The following is an 18815-nucleotide window of genomic DNA, read 5'->3' as shown; positions in this document are numbered from 1 at the left end:
TCGTAGATCCATTCTTTACGCTCATTTTAGTGATACAATTTTTACCCCAGCACTTTACCCGGGCCGAGTGTAGGGAACCGGCCATCAAAGGGGGGCATAAGGACCAATAAGGGGGGGCAATGATTTTTATTTCATTATTGTGAAATTATTCCAAGAACTACTGACTTTTTGTTATTTGGGTGAAAATAGTCGTTTCCTTTTATATATAAAATTCGGCAAAATTCGCATTTTTGTAGAATTTTTAGCCGAAAATCAATTTTGCCTATACGTTTATACATAGCCAAAACTTCCCCATTTGCACTCTCGCCCTCACAGTATAATGTCATAGAGATATTATGTGGGGAATGTTTGTACTTATTTCTGTATCACTGGATAGAGAAGACCCATAGCTATACAAATATAATGATATATGACGTTTAGGAACCTCCCCCCTTCGTAGTCCGTGTTACAAAATATGCCTATAGTTGAGTTTCGGCCGCTATTTTGAAATGGGTATTGTTTACACATGTATGTTTTTTGTCTGACTGACCAAAACAAACTTATAAAATATTCCAATAATTTGGGAACTTTGGCCGAATGTATGCAAATTAATCTAAAATTAATTCTTGGACATTAAAGAGTTGCAGAAAACTTCCGACTACATCAGGAAAACATCAATTTTTACGTCTTCGCAGCAGCACACGCCGCTCCCAAATGTAAATGAAACTAGACTTAGCTGTGGTCTAAGACCACGAACACAGCCGTGTTTTGACGCCTTAATGACCTTTGACCTCAAAATATATAAAACGCCCATAGACATTGGCTAATGTCAATGTATGGGTGCAAGTGGCACCACTTTGCTATGTTATTTGTGGCAGATAGGGGCATTTTGAAGGTTTTTCGTCTCAGACCGGAAGTGACCCCTTAATGACCTTTGATCCCAAATGAAAAAATACCACATGTACAATAGTTAAACACAATTCACGTGTGAATATACCATCACCCTCCAATGTTTTTCTTAGCAAATAAAAATTTTTGAAGGTTTTTCGTTTTATACCGGAAGTGACCCCTTAATGACCTTTGATTCCAAATTTGTGAGGACCCCATAGACACTGGGTAATAACAATGCATGTGTGCAAGTGGCGTCACTGTCATACGTAATTTGTGGGAGAAGAAGCATTTTAAAGGAATTTCGTTTTTAACCGGAAGTAGGCCCTTAATGACCTTTGACCCTAAATTAAAAAATACCACATATGCACAGAGTAACTACAATTTATTTGTGAACATACCGTTACTGTCCTATGTTTTTCTTAGCAAATAAAAAATTTTGAAGGTTTTTCGTTTTATACCGGAAGTGACCCCTTAATGACCTTTGACCCCAAATCTGTGAGGACCCCATAGACACTGGATAATAACAATGCATGTGTGCAAGTGGTGTCACTCTCCTACGTAATCTGTGAGAGAAGAAGCATTTTGAGTTGAAATCACGTTTTTGACCCCTATGACCCCTGCTTGACCTTTGACCCCACGAGTTTCATATGACATGTAGGGGCATGGTCAATGATGGTTGTGACCAAGTTAGGTCAAAATCGGTACAAGCATGTAAGTGCTAGAGCAAATGTAGTGGTCGGCAGAAGAAGAAAGAAGAAAGAACCTGTAAGAAAAAAGACACAGCCGTGACGTAATACACTAAGCTCAATATGCCAAAACCTGTTTATGAAATATCTGCTGTAGAATTAAACTTCGATTCAATCGTCGTGCCGCCACTGGCCAAATAAATGTATAGGCATCCCTTCAATTTATTGTTTGTCAATATTGGGTTTTGCCTGGCGTTTCGCCGAATGTTATAAATAAATTTTTCATACGTTGGAAAATTCATGTCATCATTCATTCATTCATTCATTCATATTTATTTGGCAAAAAGCGACATAAAATTGTACAATGAGACATACAAAAAAATAACACATTGAAAAGCTGCACACCAAAAAGACACCAAAATGCCGAATTGCCAGGATGACCCATAAAGTCTAGCTTCCTGTGTAGACTTAATTCCAATGGGGTCCCACAAAAAGAACAAAAAGATGCCTGGGAGCGTGCGAAACAATAAGATAAAATAAAGGCGGGGACCTAAAGGAGTAAGCTACACAAATTCAGCAGACTCATGGGTCATAGCAACTCTAGCCAGGTATTTTTTCATAGCATGTTTATAAGTACATTTGTCCAGAATGGATTTGATATGCGAAGGTAAGTTATTCCAATCAAGAGTTGCATGGTAGAAAAAAGATTTTTTGGTATTTGAACCAACTCTTGGGACATGGAAATTCCAAGAGCTTGACCTAGTGTCTGCATAACGTTTCTTCTTTTCTTTCTTATTTCTTTCTTTCTTTTCTCCTTAGCTCATTCCACCGCTCATTTGCCTGCTCCTTAGCTCATTCCACCGCTCATTCGCTCGTTTACACGCTCATCGGCTCATTCCTTGCTCATCGTTACGCATCGAGGTCGCTTCCGTTTGGCATGGTCGCGGCTCTAAGTTTTACCTCCATACGTAGTATAGAACGAAAAATAAGACGTTTCCCTAGACGAAATACATTTTTTTTAAGCGCATCGACCAGGCGATCCCTCGATCCCCGCGGGTAGTTTGTAAATCGATCCGTAGCGAGTATACCGAGTTTGACACCGATACGTTCCGCAAAACGACGCGTTAATTTAGGCAAAAATTTGTATCTTATTTTCAAATTTCGGTGTTTCTAGAACAAAAAACAGGTCATTTCCCGTCAAAGGTCACTCTTTGAAAAAATTTTTTTTTTTAAATTTTGTTTTTGAAATTGTTTTTGAAATTACTTTAAAAATCTTTTCATTCATATTCAAATATGCTAATTAGCCATGCCCATCTCATGAATATTAAAATATGCTAATTAGCCACGTCCATCTCATTAATATTCATATATGCTAATTAGCCAAGCCCACCTCGAGAATATGCTAATTAACCACGCCCACCTCATAACTATGCGAACCGGAAGTGACCTTTGACCCGTGATGACCTTTGACCTAACCGGAAGTGACCTTTTACCTCGGTTGACCTTTGACCGGAACCGGAAGTGACCTTTGACCTCGGTTGACCCGAACCGGAAGTGAACGTCCTGGAAAGCCCATATACTACTTCCAATAATTTGGGGATTTTGGCCGAATGTCTGCAAATTAATCTAGCCATATTTCCATTTTTTTAAATCAATTTGAGAGATATTTGAGAAAATTTGAAATTCAAATTCAGTTCACATCTCTTAGATGTTTTAGGTCAGCTGTATATTTTGTCATGTTTGTGCCTAAACTAAAGCAGACTGTCCACTTGCAACAAAATTAATCACACTTTCTTTTTTTTTTCAAAACACTTTCCCCATATGTTTCTTCTTTTACGTGTTCTTTATTTTGTATTTTTCTTTCACAATTTCTTTCACACTGTGTAGAAATGTAACAATAGAAAAATTGCGCACTTTAGCTCATACTTCAGAGGCAAAAGAAGCTGTATCATCATGATCTCCCTCATTAGCTCCCCATGCATCTTGCACCATACCAACTACTCCTTGGCGATGTTTGCCATGATTTGAATACAAAAATGCCATCAAATATGGTTCATACCACGTCTGAGAATTCGGAACATTTGTCATACATTTCAGAAAACTTGTTGAGACAGATCGTGGAACAGACCATAACATGACGCGGATAATATCTGAATTTTCTTGAGCCGTGGCCATTTTGATGCAATGGTTTTGTTATACTCGGTCCAGTTCATACAGTTATCGTGCATATCTTTTACCTTGTACCATGGATATAACGCACGTGACGTGTGTGGTGATATTGAATCGAGCTTCTTAAATACCTAGTAGCACACCGTACCCTTTTCCAGCAGTGCTATAATTTCCCATATTAAAATTGTACAATGCAATATGAACTGTGCATTGTCTTTTTGGAAGAGAACTTTCTAATAGGAGAACACTTTCAATTATAGCAGTAAGTGATAACAGATATGTGACATATTTGACCGAGAACAGATTCTTGAGACAGATTGATGTTGTAAACATCTAAGTGGGTGTAATTATTTTGGATTGGCAAAGACAACTTCTGTACTCTGACCTTCACCTCACATATAAAACTAACCAGATCATTCTTGTTAAGAGACCACCTTTCAATTATTAGTAGTAGTGACAACAGACATGTACCATATTTGACTTATGTTTGAAACATCACAATATGAAGGCCTATGGTTAAAAGCTGATGAAAGAAAAAGAAAGAAAGAAAGAAAATTGAAAGGAAGGAAAAAAGAAGTAACGAAAGAAAAAATGAAAGAAAACAGAAAGGAAGGATGAAAAGAAAGAAAGAAAGAAATGCATAAGAAGAAGAAAATAATGAAGAAAGAAAAAAGGAAGAAGGTAAAAAAAAAAAAAAAAATGGGAAATGAATGTATAGGAAGAAATCAAGGCTGTCAAATTAACAAACGGTCAAAACCAGTCTATAAATCCAGACACATACAATGACCTCTACCTTGCTCCTTCAGACCCCATGAAATGATTTCCCCAATTATCTGCCTTGCCCCTACGTATAGATCAACTCTTGTCAAAGGTAAAGGAATTGGAATTGGTGACAGGTTTATAGATAAACAAATTGGAGTTGATGACCAGGACAGTTTGAGACCAGGACAGTTGGTTATAAGAGCACACCTCCTACTTATAAGAGTATTTTGGTGGGTGCTACTAGTTTTCCAGACGTTTTTACTGACTTGTTACATGACCGGTTGGTGAGTCTCAGGTCTATAAGTCAATGCAAACATCACTCGTAAGTATTAGGCCTAAAAGGTCATACTAATTATTAGTATATTATTATTATAAGGAGTTCCTAGCAGTAGGTGTAGGGCCTATTCATTGATAGATATCGCAGAATTTCAAAAGTTTCGGTTCAGATACTAAGTATGGTGAGCTGTCATACTTGAAACCTTATATTTGGCACATGCTGGGATGTGACATGGAGTTATGTTGATCCATTGGGGATAAAATGGGAGGTCGTTTAAAGAGTTCAAATATAGTAAAAGAATTACGTGATGTGAATACTTTGATGTGATGTTTATACTTTGAAGTAAGGAGGCCGTCATTTAGAGGATTCAATTATAGTGAATTGGAACACAGGTTCAAACCTGGATATCGCCTGGAATTTCAGTGACCCAAGACAAACGGTTCGTTATTTATGATAAGAAATAAGGTACCGCTAGGATGTACCTCATTTCCGATCATATATACTGAACCGCTTGTCTTGAGTCACTGAAATTTCAGTGCAGTAATTGGATTCCTTGCCCCAATAATATACATAATTTTTTTACCAGTGTGTTATTATTTTTTTTAGAAAAAAATGCAAAAAAGTCCCAAATTTAACACAGCGGTGTAGTACCCCCCTTAATGTTTAATCTTATATATTTTCCCATTCTATTTCCAATAATGCTTAACTTCTAACGAATATCTGATGACATAAAATCGATAATATGTTTCCACCAGATATTCGACATAACATAATTACAATTTATTTTCCGTCAACACAGATTCGTCAGAAGATAAAATAGCATTGAAATAGATTGAATAACGAATACTTGTTGAATGAATTTTCTACGTCGAATATTTTGAGTCAGTATAGAGGAATATGGACACAGCGACAACGCCTGGTAAATAATTATATTGTACAGGCACGAAAACTAAATCAATACACATGTGTATCTGCTATGCACGATTTGATATCCAGACGATAAATCTTTGGAAACCGGGGTATAAAATGATGAATATCTCTGGTAATTTTTGCTTTCTAAAGAAGCCAATCGCAAGGCTTGCACTTGAATATATGTGCTGAAAGAACATGATAGTCGTTAGTGTGCGTATTGATAAACAACCGTGCGTTTTGAAATCAAAACTGACAAAAATTCAGATTTTATATGTGCAGAAAAAAATGCCAGCGGCACTCAATCGTAAACACTCGGATTACGGAATTTAACACGGTACTGGTGGAGGCAGTCTAAATCAGATGAGGTACCAGGCTCACTGACATCTACAGAGGTCAGTCAATAACCTCAGTCGGATGTCCCTCGGCCCATTATGCGTCTCAAAACGATTAAACAGATCGGAATAAAATGGCCATGCGTGGCTGTTGAGAACAAGTGGATTCGATCTACCATCATGGCGATATCTGCCATTACAATATCGGGGCGATGACACTGTGTGGGGCGAACCTACCAGGTGGCTGAAAGAAGCCATTTGAATTTGCAGAAACTTTGAAGGCACTCTAAACAAGGACGAGGGGACTACGGACTCAAGAACATCTTTGACCAACTCATCACACCCTCTACGGTGCGTCCTGTTGTTCATAAAAGGAAACAGTCAGACGTGATGATTTGCCAATGTGATGAAACCACTAGCGTAGTGTGAACGTCGCTAAAACGCGAGTAAAAAACCTTCGTTTTTAGATGAAATTGCACATAAAGAACAAAATTCACAGTAGAAATCACATATATTAAAAAAAATGCTTGATTAAGATTTATATGTTGATATTTACTTCATTGACATTCATCTTGCAGATATATGAGGTAGAGCCCATGTGTTAAGATATGGTGGGTCATAAGAACATTCTTTGGACAGAGCGGTCAGTGGGGATGTGTAAATTGCTTATCAAAACTGCCAAAGCAGTCTACATTTATTTGTCTACATCTATTTGATAAAAGCAATAAAGCATTACACAAGACAAAAGATAACACAGTCATACCATAATCTATTGTAAATTATTAAAATTTGATCAGGTAACAATTTATTCTCACTTATAGAAGTCCTGTATGCTTTTATCGATTGGCTCCAAACAACAAAAAATTTGAACCGGTCTCCTTCACCGTAATCATGGCGCAGTGCAGTCCATTCAATCAAATGTTGTCATCAACCTATTTGATCGTGGTGCATTTGTTATGTGTATGACACGAACTGTCGCGGCAGATTGCAATCATGCTTTTGTTGAATGCATTTGAGTGGTCCGCCATATTTACGGTATGATACGTCATATGCACAACGTCTGTCTGTTTGCTTTGGTTATATAAGTAATATAGAATCCTGTTGCCAGATCAGCATGAATTAGCACATAATGGGTAGCTTTATTTGTTGTACACATCTGGACCAATTTATTGAACCATGCATCATTGTGTGTAGTCACAATGGTTCATTATTTTTAAAAGGCCATTAAAAGTTGCATCTGAGTCCATAGGCATCATCTCTCAAACAAGTGCAATAGGTTAGGCCTATTTTATGTGTTTGTTATGGAAAGGTGACTGCTGTGAACTTAGTACCCGTGATTTCAAATGTATGAAGTATAGTGCAAATTACAAAATCAATGTACGAGACCTTTAATTTTCTTTCACCAGAACAATGCACGACCCCCAAGGGCGAATGCATTGTGATGGGAAAAAATTAAATGGCAAGTTCGCGTTCTTGCATTGACAAAACTTTATGCATAAAATCGTCGTCCGTATTCCATAGTGGCGTATAGTGGGGCGCCGCGAATAAACAACTTTTCGAGAAAATCGGGTTTGAAGAAATGCCAATTTAAAATCGAGTTGTGTAAATCAGACATTCATTATATTTTGTAAATGATGTGAAATTTCTGTAGTAAACTAAATAGATTTTATTGTTATATATTTTTCAAAAGAAATAAATACATACTATTGCTGGCAAACTGAAAATAAAACTATACGTCACTATGGAAAACAAACAAAACGCAATACCCGGTCGCCGCGTAATCCCTATGGCGTTACTTTTCGTCGTTCGTATTCCATAGTGGCGTATAGGTCCGATACGTGTACGCCACTATGACATACGATGTTTTTCATTTTGCCGATATTTCATAATTATAAAATGTGTATAAAAAGTGGCGTATGGTCGATACGCCACTATGGAATACAAAAAATGTCACTTTGTAACTATACGCCACATTTAATTAATTAATTACTAATTAATAAGCTAATTATGACTGATGAGACTTAGAAAAAATGAAAGAGAACATCATTAAAAACATATGTGCCAAATTTCAAAAAAATGACCAAAAATCACTATACGCCACTATGGAATACGGCCGACGAAATGTGCTTATGAAAGGTCACCTGCTATTGGTTCATTGTCTCATGAATATTCATACTGTTTATGAATAGTGAATATATATTTTTGCATTATATTGTTGGTGTTGACATACCTAGTGACTGTTTGACAATAAAGAGTATCTTTTTAGCAAAATATACATGGTAATTATACCTTTCATGTATGTGATTACAGCAAGACTAAAACCATGATTAGTCCAATATTTAATATGTACAAAAGCGCCTTTCATCATTTTCGTTATTTTAAGAATATAATATACCTTTTTACATTAAAATACTTTTTTTTATTTATTTCAAAAATACTTATGGGTAACTTATATAAATTGTGGATCCTGTAATTATTAGTGCCTGATTACATAACACTTTGGATCAATTTTTATTTACAAGCAAATATTAAAGCTGGACCTGTTTGTGCTAACTGCAGGGAAAAAAACAACCAGAACTGCAGTGAGCCCTAAATAAACTAGATAAACCACAGATATTTACAGTATAATAAATACATTTCGTCGGACGCATCACATACTGGTCTATCTCGAAAAACACGCATTTCGAGAAAATCGCAATTGAAAATCTTCCTATTAAGTTAACCTTTCTATAATTTAATTAGACTATGGATTTTAATGAAAGTGGTTTTAAATTAAAGCATATACTTTTACATACGTAAATATAATTAAAGATTCCACTTAAATAAATCTGCTAAGTATATGCTTTAATTTAAAACCACTTTCATGAAAATCTGTAGTCTATTTAAATTATAGAAAGGTAAACTTAATACGAAGATTTTCAATTGCGATTTTCTAGAAATGCGTGTTTTTTTCGAGATAGGTCAGTATGTGAAAATACGTATTTTGAAAAAATCATAGATAGTTTAAATTAAACATTTTATAACTAATTATCTAAGAAAAATTGAGGTCTGTAATTTGTTGTATTTGAAGAGCTCCGTAAAAAAGAACTATATACCAATTTTCTCAAAAAAGTCAAAAATTCAAGATAGACCAGTATGTGATGCACCCGACGATTTGGTATTATATTTTTACAAAAAAAACCTGTACCGTTGTACTTTCAAATGTTTAACTTCATTGACCAGTAATGTGCATATGGTCTTTTTATATTTTCAGTTTCTGTTAGTCTATTGTTCAGAAGTGAAAATGCAAGGGATTATGCGAGATGATCTGTAACTTCATTGTTAAGTTTGAAGTACCATCAGCTTATTTCAATAGAGCTAGATGCCTGCCGTCAATAAAAGCTGGATAAGACAAGATTATGGAACACTACGTGTTTCTTTGCAGAATTGATCAGTATGATAAATCAGCCCTTTAAATATAAACATTTAAAACCAACTCGGGTCTCGCATAAAGGCCCAACTAATTATCATATTAGCAATTGCTAATTGCGAAGAATGAATAGAATAAATTACCTTTGCTCGAATGCAATTCTTTTCTATTGTATATAAATATAACGTAATTACCAAATCGCCACTTGCACGCCCTATTAGGTGATATATGGCCATTTTAGTCTCTCGTTTTAATTGCAAATCGGACTGAATTTTCCTTATTACTTGGCAACATGGTCAGTTCTTTTGTTTCAGTTTTCTTTTGTTCCTTTTGTTTTAAATTAAAGGCACGCATAAATTAGCCATTCGCCACTCTCAAATTAGATGTCTAGTCCGTGGAGATTTGAATAGGCCAGTTTGTCACTTTTAAAACTGGACCTTCAATTGCTTGTAACTTTACTTCTTGAGGTCACATTGGATTCAATGTGGTGTCACAATGTGCATGATTAAATAGTGCATCTATTAAGAAAAGTTACCCCAATATTGTTCAGTTTTGAAATTGTGATTATTTTTGCAAGTGTAAGGATTCTCTTTGGCGCAGTATACTTTAATTGTTTTTGCTCCGTGTATTTTGTTGTTGTTGTTTTTTTTGGTGTTTTTTTTGTGCACTTATCTCAAATCACAATAGACATAATTCAATCTTTCTACTGTGTAGCACAGAGGCGCGACCTTTGCCCAACGAAAACATTGGGTTAATCGCGACCTGCCATGCTGTACCTGATTGAACAGCAACTTAACCAATGGACTGTTCCAATTAGCATCAGAGAACATGGTGAATAGACCAAAATCTTCGGTGTGTAGAGAAACGGTCGCGAACCTTGACTTAATGTAACCTCCCACAGATAAATGATGAGCTCAAATATGGTTACATGTTTAGGAGTTCCCCCTCCCCGTCAATTTGAAAATTCAGGAAATCCCATAGGAAAATCGCCAAAAAGCGGCTTGTGCCAGGTGCTCCCCCCATCATGGTCGGTCCCACCACCACCACCACCACCACCACCACCACCATAGGATGACTAACGCTACGCCACTGCATCAACTCAATCACTTTGTATAATTTGTTGGTCCTCTGCACCATAATCTACAATTAGACTAATAAAATAAATCCTGATTTAAAGGGAGGACACACAGCATACAGTGCCAAGTGACATATATCTCTTTTATCCGCACAAGATGTTTGACTCATACACATAATTTATTTAGACCTCATTCACCATGCCTTGACCTGAGAACAGGCAGTTGTCATCAGTTCCCGGCCTGTGATGCTGTGTCACCTGTGTCTTTTGGCTCCTTTTCCCTTGCCATGTTAGCTACCATGATGCTAAAAAGTGAACTGGAATCGGCAAGAAGATTGGATGGGGTGTCAAATTCTGCAACCTGTGGAAAGATGATAAGACGAAACACAAGTTACTATATAGTTCTGGCCAAAGGAGGGTATTTTGACAAATGAGTTACTATAATTGTTATCTTAAACAAACATTAGGCTATCATATACTGAAAACACATAGGTCAATATGCACAAAAGAGTTAAACCGAGTCTAAAGTTAGACCTGGTCTAGGTGGAACTCAGGAGGAAGGACATTTTCGTTTACATTTGCTTGAGTTAATTTGTATTACTTTTGAACTCTTTAAAATTTGCTAGCCACTATTTGGAAGGAAATATTGGTACGGGACCATTACTGATGGAACTAAATTCTACTTAGACCAGGTTTAACTTTAAACCCGGTTTAACATTTTTGTTGTGCATACGGACCAAATGGTCTAGCATCATACTTGGTTCTAAAGTTATGTGATATCTATTTGTATGTATTTTATTGTCTTTACTTCATATTTTTGCCTTTATTTCAATTTCATATCTGCCGCCTTTGGCCTCCATGGACCAGATCGTGTCACATACACTGATGCCCTCTATGTTGACGACTGGGAAAATATGTGTCTGCATTAAAGTCAGAATCTGGGTGTAATGATTACGCAGATTTCTTCTGACCACATTTTTGAAGTAAGTAGACTAGATTAACACCACCTCATTCATCATTGGGTAATTCCAGTTGAAACCATAATCCACACCCTCATCTTTTTCTTCTTCATTCTCGCCATCACGAACCACACACCATCATTGTCATCATCATCCTGACCGCCGCTATCATCATCATCATTACTACCACCACCATAATACCATCATTATCCATCATTCTATTACCTCACGACCCATTATTCAAAATAATGGGTCGCAATAATGGGTCAAGCGCCGTAACACATTCTAGACATAGCATTACGCTTGGTTACGCGTACAATATTTCCGCGATACTCGACGTCACTACGCATACGCGCTCCACCTTGAAGTAAACAACCTAAAATAATTGGGCAAAAATTTGACATTTTCTCCTTAAATCGTACAATTTGTGGTAATAGAATAGAAGGGGCAGCATTATCCTTTGCACCCAAATAATGTGTCCTCGGCAGTACAAACGTTAAAAAAATGTACCTCACCCATTATTTACGTTTTTCCTGCCTCGGACACATTAATTAGGTGTAAAGGATACTTCATTACCCTTGATTTCTTAATTAAAAATCAAACCTTTCCATTATCGATGACCATAATTTTATCTGAATCTAGTACTGTCTGCAGCCTATGTGCTATAGTCAGCAGTGTACAGTCACTGAATGCCTCTCGTATTGTTGATTGCACTAAACTGTCAGTCTCTGTGTCTATTGCAGCTGTGGCCTCGTCTAACATTAAAATCTGCAAAATAACGAGAACAAAATGATACAAAAATATTTTAATGTTTATTTCCTATGGAAAACATGACGTTTAATCTTCCACACAAGGGGTGTATATTTTAAATGGAATCACACATTCAGGTAACCCCATTTGAAATTCACACTCCCTGCGTGGGACATTTAGGTCATTCTTCACAGAGGATGTATGGACTTGGCCTATGGTGAGATGGGAGAACAAGAACTGGGACTTTGCCAAAGTATCGCAATACTGTATTGTCTGTAATAAATATTCCCTGTAAACAATGCACCCCTTGTTATTTTTCAATGAAAAAGTGACCAAAATGCAAAAATGTCTGCCATATAGTGTGAGTAGGCTTAAAACTTGCATCAGTCATATTAGAGTTGGCTTTCACGATCGCTGAATTGAATGGACAAATTCTATATTAACTTCAATCCCGATCTTGGCCGAATTATAGTAAAATTTTACTAAGTAAATCACGTTCTTGCTTAAAATGCTCTTCTTACAGATGTAATTTCGTAGTATTTACTGCGATAAAGTAATATTCCATGGGCGCTGCCATATTGGATTTAGCGATACTATTGTATATTCCATACCGCAATATTGGATTTGAACCCAGAAACAAAACATAAGTGAGTGATACCTCTGATTTCATGGCCATTTTAAAGATTTTTTTCACTGAAAATTTGCCCCTAATAACCCCTAAAAATTGCACACCCGAGGCATTTGTTATAGACAATAATGGTATTCCGCTTTCTTGGCAAAAGCCAGGGTGGTAATAATAATCGTACAACAATAATTACATACCTTGCTTTTACGTAGTACTGCTCTAGCCATACAAAGCAACTGTCGCTCACCGACTGAGAAATTGTCACCATTTTCTACCACAGGAGCTTCTAACTGGTTGTCCAACTGGCTTACCTGAAAACAACATAATTATAAAAGAAAAAAGAGCAAGGTACACCAACTTGATGTGGGGAAACAAGTAAAATACAGACTAGATAGTATGCAGTGTTGACAAAAATATGTAGGCATTAGAAGTAGGCAAAGTTTGATAGCCAAACATTACCAGTGCCAAAGCCCACAGACAACAACAAGGATCAATGGGAATACAAAAGTGCACTAAAACAAGTGATGAAAAGCACTGTGCATATAAACAGACACGATAAATCAAACAACCAATGTAGGCACAAAAATAGGCAAAGTTCCACAGAGCCCACAGAAGTGTATTAGCTTGCTAATTGTTACTGAGCGGAACTTAAAACATAGGACATATAAATAGATGTATAACTAATGATTCGCGCATGCGTGAGACATTTCACAGCCAGCGATCGATGAATTCTGAATAAACCAGAATCCCGGATTTATTAGAGAACTCTTTAATTTTTGCTCTAATTAAAGCACTTCAGGCTTCGTCTTTCTTTGGGCCAATAAGAATAATCTTACCATATCTTTCATATATGATTTCTCTAAGGCGTTCCAAATTTCTTCATCACTATACTGCATAAATGGGTCCAAGTTGTACCTGAAATGTGAACATAAAATAACATATTTATCATTATTTTATAACCAAGAGTTGATCAAAAGCATAATATCTACTTGTATTACTTACATGTATACATATATAGAGAAAAAGTCGAAGTATATATAGGGTCCACACCTTATAAGTTTCCCCTAATACTAAGCCACCCATTCAGGTAACCCTATCACTCCCGTGTGGAAGATTAAGGTCATGTCTCCTATAGGGGTATATATATGGATTTCAGCTCGAATAGCCCATTGACATTGTAAATCTTTGATTTAACTGTTTACTAGCCTCAGCATTACTCCTCATACACTATCCCCCTTTCCTGTGATCAGTAAATCATGGACCCCTATTAATTCTTACCTAATAGTTCCTATGAACAACGCAGGATCTTGTGGTATAATGGCTAGTTTTGAGCGTAGATCATAGAGACCGATGACGCTGATATCGATATCATCAATCTTGATTTCGCCTGCTTCTTTCTCCACCAGTCTGAATAAGCTCACACCCAAGGAAGATTTGCCTGTAGAAACAATGGGCTATTTCAGTTGAAATCCATACACCTCTATGGAAGAATTTAATCTTCCACAGGGAGTGTGAATGAATGACTCCACAAATGAATTGTGTTTACCCAATGTTTAATGTGGTATTTTTATATGGGGTCAATGGTCATTAAGGGGTCACTTCCGGTATAAAACGAAATACCTTAAAATGACACAAATAACGTAGGATGGTGATTCAACTTGCACATATGCATTGCTATTACCCAGTGTCTATAAATCATAAACAAATTTGAGGTCAAAGGGTATTCAGGGTCACTTTCGGTATAAAACCAAACACAACACAGCGACGGTATTTTCACACATTAATTGATGTGTACATGTGGTATTTTTTTATTTGGTGTTAAAGGTCATTAAAAGGTCACACCACGGTTGTGTTCGTGGTCTGAGACCACAGATTTGTCTAGTTTATACTTTTACTTACCAGAACCTGTTCTGCCTACTATTCCAATCTTTTCTTTTGGTTTTGCTTCAAACGAAATCCCTCGTAAAACTAACGGCAGATTATCACGGTATCTCATCTTCAATTTCTCAAACTTCACATGACCTTGTTTGGGCCAGTCTGCTGGAGGTTCATGACCTTTGATCTTTGTTGGTGCCTCTGATGTTAAATTCTGAAATACACGAGACAGGAAAGAGAATGCTGAAAGCATTGAAAAGCAGGACTTGTTTACTTACTTGCTTAGATCGACTTGTCTAGTCGGACTCCACTGATGGCTCTCCACACAACTCTGTTCTGCATGCAGTTCCCAATGTCTTGTCTTTCTAGCCCAGTATCCTTAATTAGTTGTATCCTTAATTAGTCTCCAGCAAATCTCAGCCATTTCATTTTCAGCCTTGCGGAAATTGGGGATAGATTGCAGTACAGCTCATTATTGGTAGCTATTGGTGGTATGTGACTGCCATGTAACATTAAGCGCTTTTCTTAGAAGTCTTGTGTAACAACCACCAAGCAGTGCCTACATAGTTTTAGTCCATTAATTCAGATAAAAAGGGGGCAGACTATAGGCTAAACCCACATATACACCCTATTAAAGATATGACCTTAATCTCCCACACAGGGGGATTTACCTCAAATTCCATACACCCCCATATGGGGTGTAGGCAATTGGAATATGCAATTACAACTTCTTCTGCAATCTAACTAGAGCCACAAGTCTACACATACCTTGATATAATCTACAATTCTTTCTACTGATGTAAAATGACCATCTAAGATTGTAGTCAGTCGGACGATGAATTGGAATATACCAAGAAGCTGTGGACACAAACAAAAGCAGAAGCAGATTATCAGACATTTGAGTCACCGAGTGACCTTTCAACATACACTTCAAAATAAGAAGTCCTTACTTGTTTGAATGGTCATATGTTTTTTAGAGAATTAATTAAAACTAATACATTTCGAAAGTTGAAAAGTTTGTTAGCCGCAGAATGATATTGCTTTGTGTACAAAAGCTATGATAGAGAACTTTTATTTTATTCTAAATTCTTTTTATTGGTGATTGAGAAATTTGAAGCAATTTTATTAGGCGAAGCGTCCAAACAAATCCCTTTTGCGTAAGGGAAATCCCTTTGCGGACTCGACCAAGAAATCCATTATCGAACCAATTATGACACTAGTCTTGCATGACTTGAGAGTTTCTTTCAGATTGATTATCTACGACCATCAAGTGCCATAGATCACAATGGGCGACTCATAGTGCATGACGAAGATCGATATCACTGTTTTACCACAAATTTTGCTCTGAATTGTTACCCAGTGACCAGAAATTAATTATTATTTGCAACGCATAAGCATGTTGGGGCTTTTTGTAGCTGTTTTTCATGTAGATTTTGATAATGATAAAAAAACCCACAAAATTTCACATTTTGATTAGTTTAGCTATTTCATACACGTACTGAAAAGGCTAAATATTAATTTGGATGTGTCGGGAGATGGTGTAAAATAATTGTTTGATATAAAATGTACTTTCCATTAGTTAACATTATGGTGCTCATATAATAAAGCGAATTTGCCTAAAATTGTCGGTCTTTTTGCAACACTGTTTTGATATTTTCAAATTTATCGGGGTTTCAGGTGATATTTCCTAAACTACGTTAGCAATTGGCATTCATTACAGCTGAAATACACTTGCGATGTACCCGACTTAAAATATGACTCTTAAAAGTGGTTACTCAGAAAGTTTGAATGGCCCCTGGGGTCAAATGTTATACACTTACGGTACAAAAACAACTGCGCGGATTCCTGGTTGTCCAATGAACTCACGCTGTCTCTTTGTGTACAGCAAGTTTATAACATTTGACCCCAGGGGCCATTCAAACTTTCTGAGTGCGTACCACTTTTAAGAGTCATATTTTTAAAGCTCCTCTCACTTTCAAATCAGTATGTGATGCGGCCGACGATATATACGATGTATGACGATGGGGATGATTTGATTATAAACTAGTTTATTGTCCCCGGAAAGCACAACCCATACCTCATACCTAGGCTCCGGCCCCTCTTCCCCACCTATATAACCTCCCCGGGGGTCACTCACTACTTGACTTGCTACGCACCCGTGACCAAGAAAAGCGTCTAAAAGGGTATGTTTTTCACCGCACAGCGGCGTCGACGTCTTTTTGAAAAAGGGGTACTTTTTTAGAAGGCATCGCCATTTAGGGGTCCTTTTTCAGCCAAATCCTTAGACGTTTAGGGGTAGTAATATTATTGTTTGAGTGAGTTTGCACTAATTTGATCAAAATCCCCACTTTTTAATTGATTCTTTTTACTTTTGTGCATGTTTGCTTCAGTATCTATATGTCTGCAACATCAAAAAGACACCTTGTGTATCAAATTAGCTCATTTCCCTGTTTACGCCACTTAGGGTATCAATATAGATATTTCCAAGTTGACGCCCTTTAGGGTATGGTTTTTGCATGTGCTACGCCATTTAGGGTAGGATTTTGCATGTGTTTCGCCATTAAGGGGCAATTTGGTTATGTGAAAATTCGCCATTAAGGGTGCATTTCAGAGGTGTTCGGACGCGGGTGGGAGGCACTTTTGTGTGAGAGTGACCCCCCCCAGGATAACCTCTTTTCCCTCTCCCCAGTGTCTCCTTCTCCCCCCCCCCCTCGCATCACCTACACTCAATATCTCCTCTCCCTTACATACTTTTCCACTCTCGAGCTCTCCTCTCACCCTCCTTCCATTCCCAGAATACAACAGCCATTGTCAGTAGCATAGTAAGAATACCTATATAATCAAAATGCCAGCCATTTATTAGCTATGCAACACACATTATACCGGTACACTCCCACTTACCGATGTTGCATATGACAATGCCAGTCCTGCTAATGCTGGTGGTATATGACCATGACTAAACACAACACACAATGCAACAGTCACTGTCAGTAGCATAGTAAGAACGTCTAATCGAAAACCCAGCCATCCATTAGCCATGAAAAACATAACCTTAGGTACAGTATTCTCATCAAGCAATCTATGAAACCTACAATGTGACCAAAGTAAGAACGTCCCATCAAAAGGACAGTATTTTTAGCTTCGTTGAACGAATCAATTTTAATCTTCGCCGAAGGAAGAAAAGTGTGTACACATTAGGAAAACACGATTTTTCATCTTCGTTCGAGAAATTTTCTAAGGTGAACAGTGTTAAACGCTTTTATTAAATTCTTACTTTCTCATAAATTCATCAGATTTTCCAAATGCATGAACAGTTGAAAAGCTTTGTACCGTCGTCATAAGATGTGCAAACCATGGTGAGCGTGATATGTTATCTACACGCTTTATGTGAGTGATGGTGCTGTTGAAAAGCGCTATCAATATTACAAACAATGACACCAATAAAACTACAGCGATGAGAATCCATGGAAATACCACGGCAATGAGCCCGATGATGAAAAGCATGCGCAGCATGTTTTGAATCCAGGAATCCAAGTGGAATGGGAGGCGTGCATCAACTGTAAGATAACAGAGAGATTGCGATTTCCAAACGTACATACATGTATGGGACCCCTGTGCAATCTATTCAAAATCACTCTCATGTGACGGGATTTTGAATTTGAATAGATTGCACGGGCATTCGATAAGTACGTTTTGAAATCGCAATCTCTTTAATGGAAACAAAATATCCAATTGATTGATTGATTGGTTCGATTGATTGATTGATTGACTGATTGATTAATATAAGTTACACCGGTTATCAGAAAACTTTTTGTCACTGATTGGATCACGTCATGAAACATTGGGCTATTAATATCCATTAGTGGCGTACAGGAATGTGAAATTCAAATGGAGTCACCCATTCAGTTGAGCCCATTTGTTGGAATTCACACTCACTGTGTCTTCAATAGGGGGTGCATTAGTGGTGTAGGTTGGGTCATCCTATGGGGGGAGGGGGTCACCAACCATGATTGGGGGATACCCGGGCTGATGGGGGGCACAAGCCGTTTTCAGCAATTTTCCTATAGTATTTTCTAAATTTTCAAATCATTTGGGGGTACGTTGATTGATTGAC

At 37.2% G+C, this 18815-nt stretch overlaps 1 protein-coding gene across 1 annotated transcript in view; it reads right to left on the bottom strand.

The window, feature by feature from the left end:
• Nucleotides 1-10714: 10714 nt before the first annotated feature.
• LOC140169312 (ATP-binding cassette sub-family C member 5-like) overlaps nt 10715-18815 on the bottom strand; it is a 51479-nt gene continuing 43378 nt past the window's right edge. Inside the window, exons 22-30 of the mRNA XM_072192570.1 lie at nt 17976-18258; nt 17603-17789; nt 15470-15559; nt 14726-14915; nt 14105-14264; nt 13663-13741; nt 13024-13137; nt 12055-12219; nt 10715-10853 (exon numbers count right to left, since the gene is read on the bottom strand). Coding sequence (XP_072048671.1) covers nt 10722-10853; nt 12055-12219; nt 13024-13137; nt 13663-13741; nt 14105-14264; nt 14726-14915; nt 15470-15559; nt 17603-17789; nt 17976-18258 — 1400 coding nt within the window. The 3' untranslated portion in view covers nt 10715-10721. The remainder of the gene's footprint in view (nt 10854-12054; nt 12220-13023; nt 13138-13662; nt 13742-14104; nt 14265-14725; nt 14916-15469; nt 15560-17602; nt 17790-17975; nt 18259-18815) is intronic.

This window comes from Amphiura filiformis, chromosome 14, assembly GCF_039555335.1.
Source record: "Amphiura filiformis chromosome 14, Afil_fr2py, whole genome shotgun sequence".
Classification (NCBI taxonomy): Eukaryota; Metazoa; Echinodermata; class Ophiuroidea; order Amphilepidida; family Amphiuridae; genus Amphiura; species Amphiura filiformis.
Note: the sequence above shows the minus strand (reverse complement) of the source record. Positions and strands in the feature narration are given on the sequence as shown.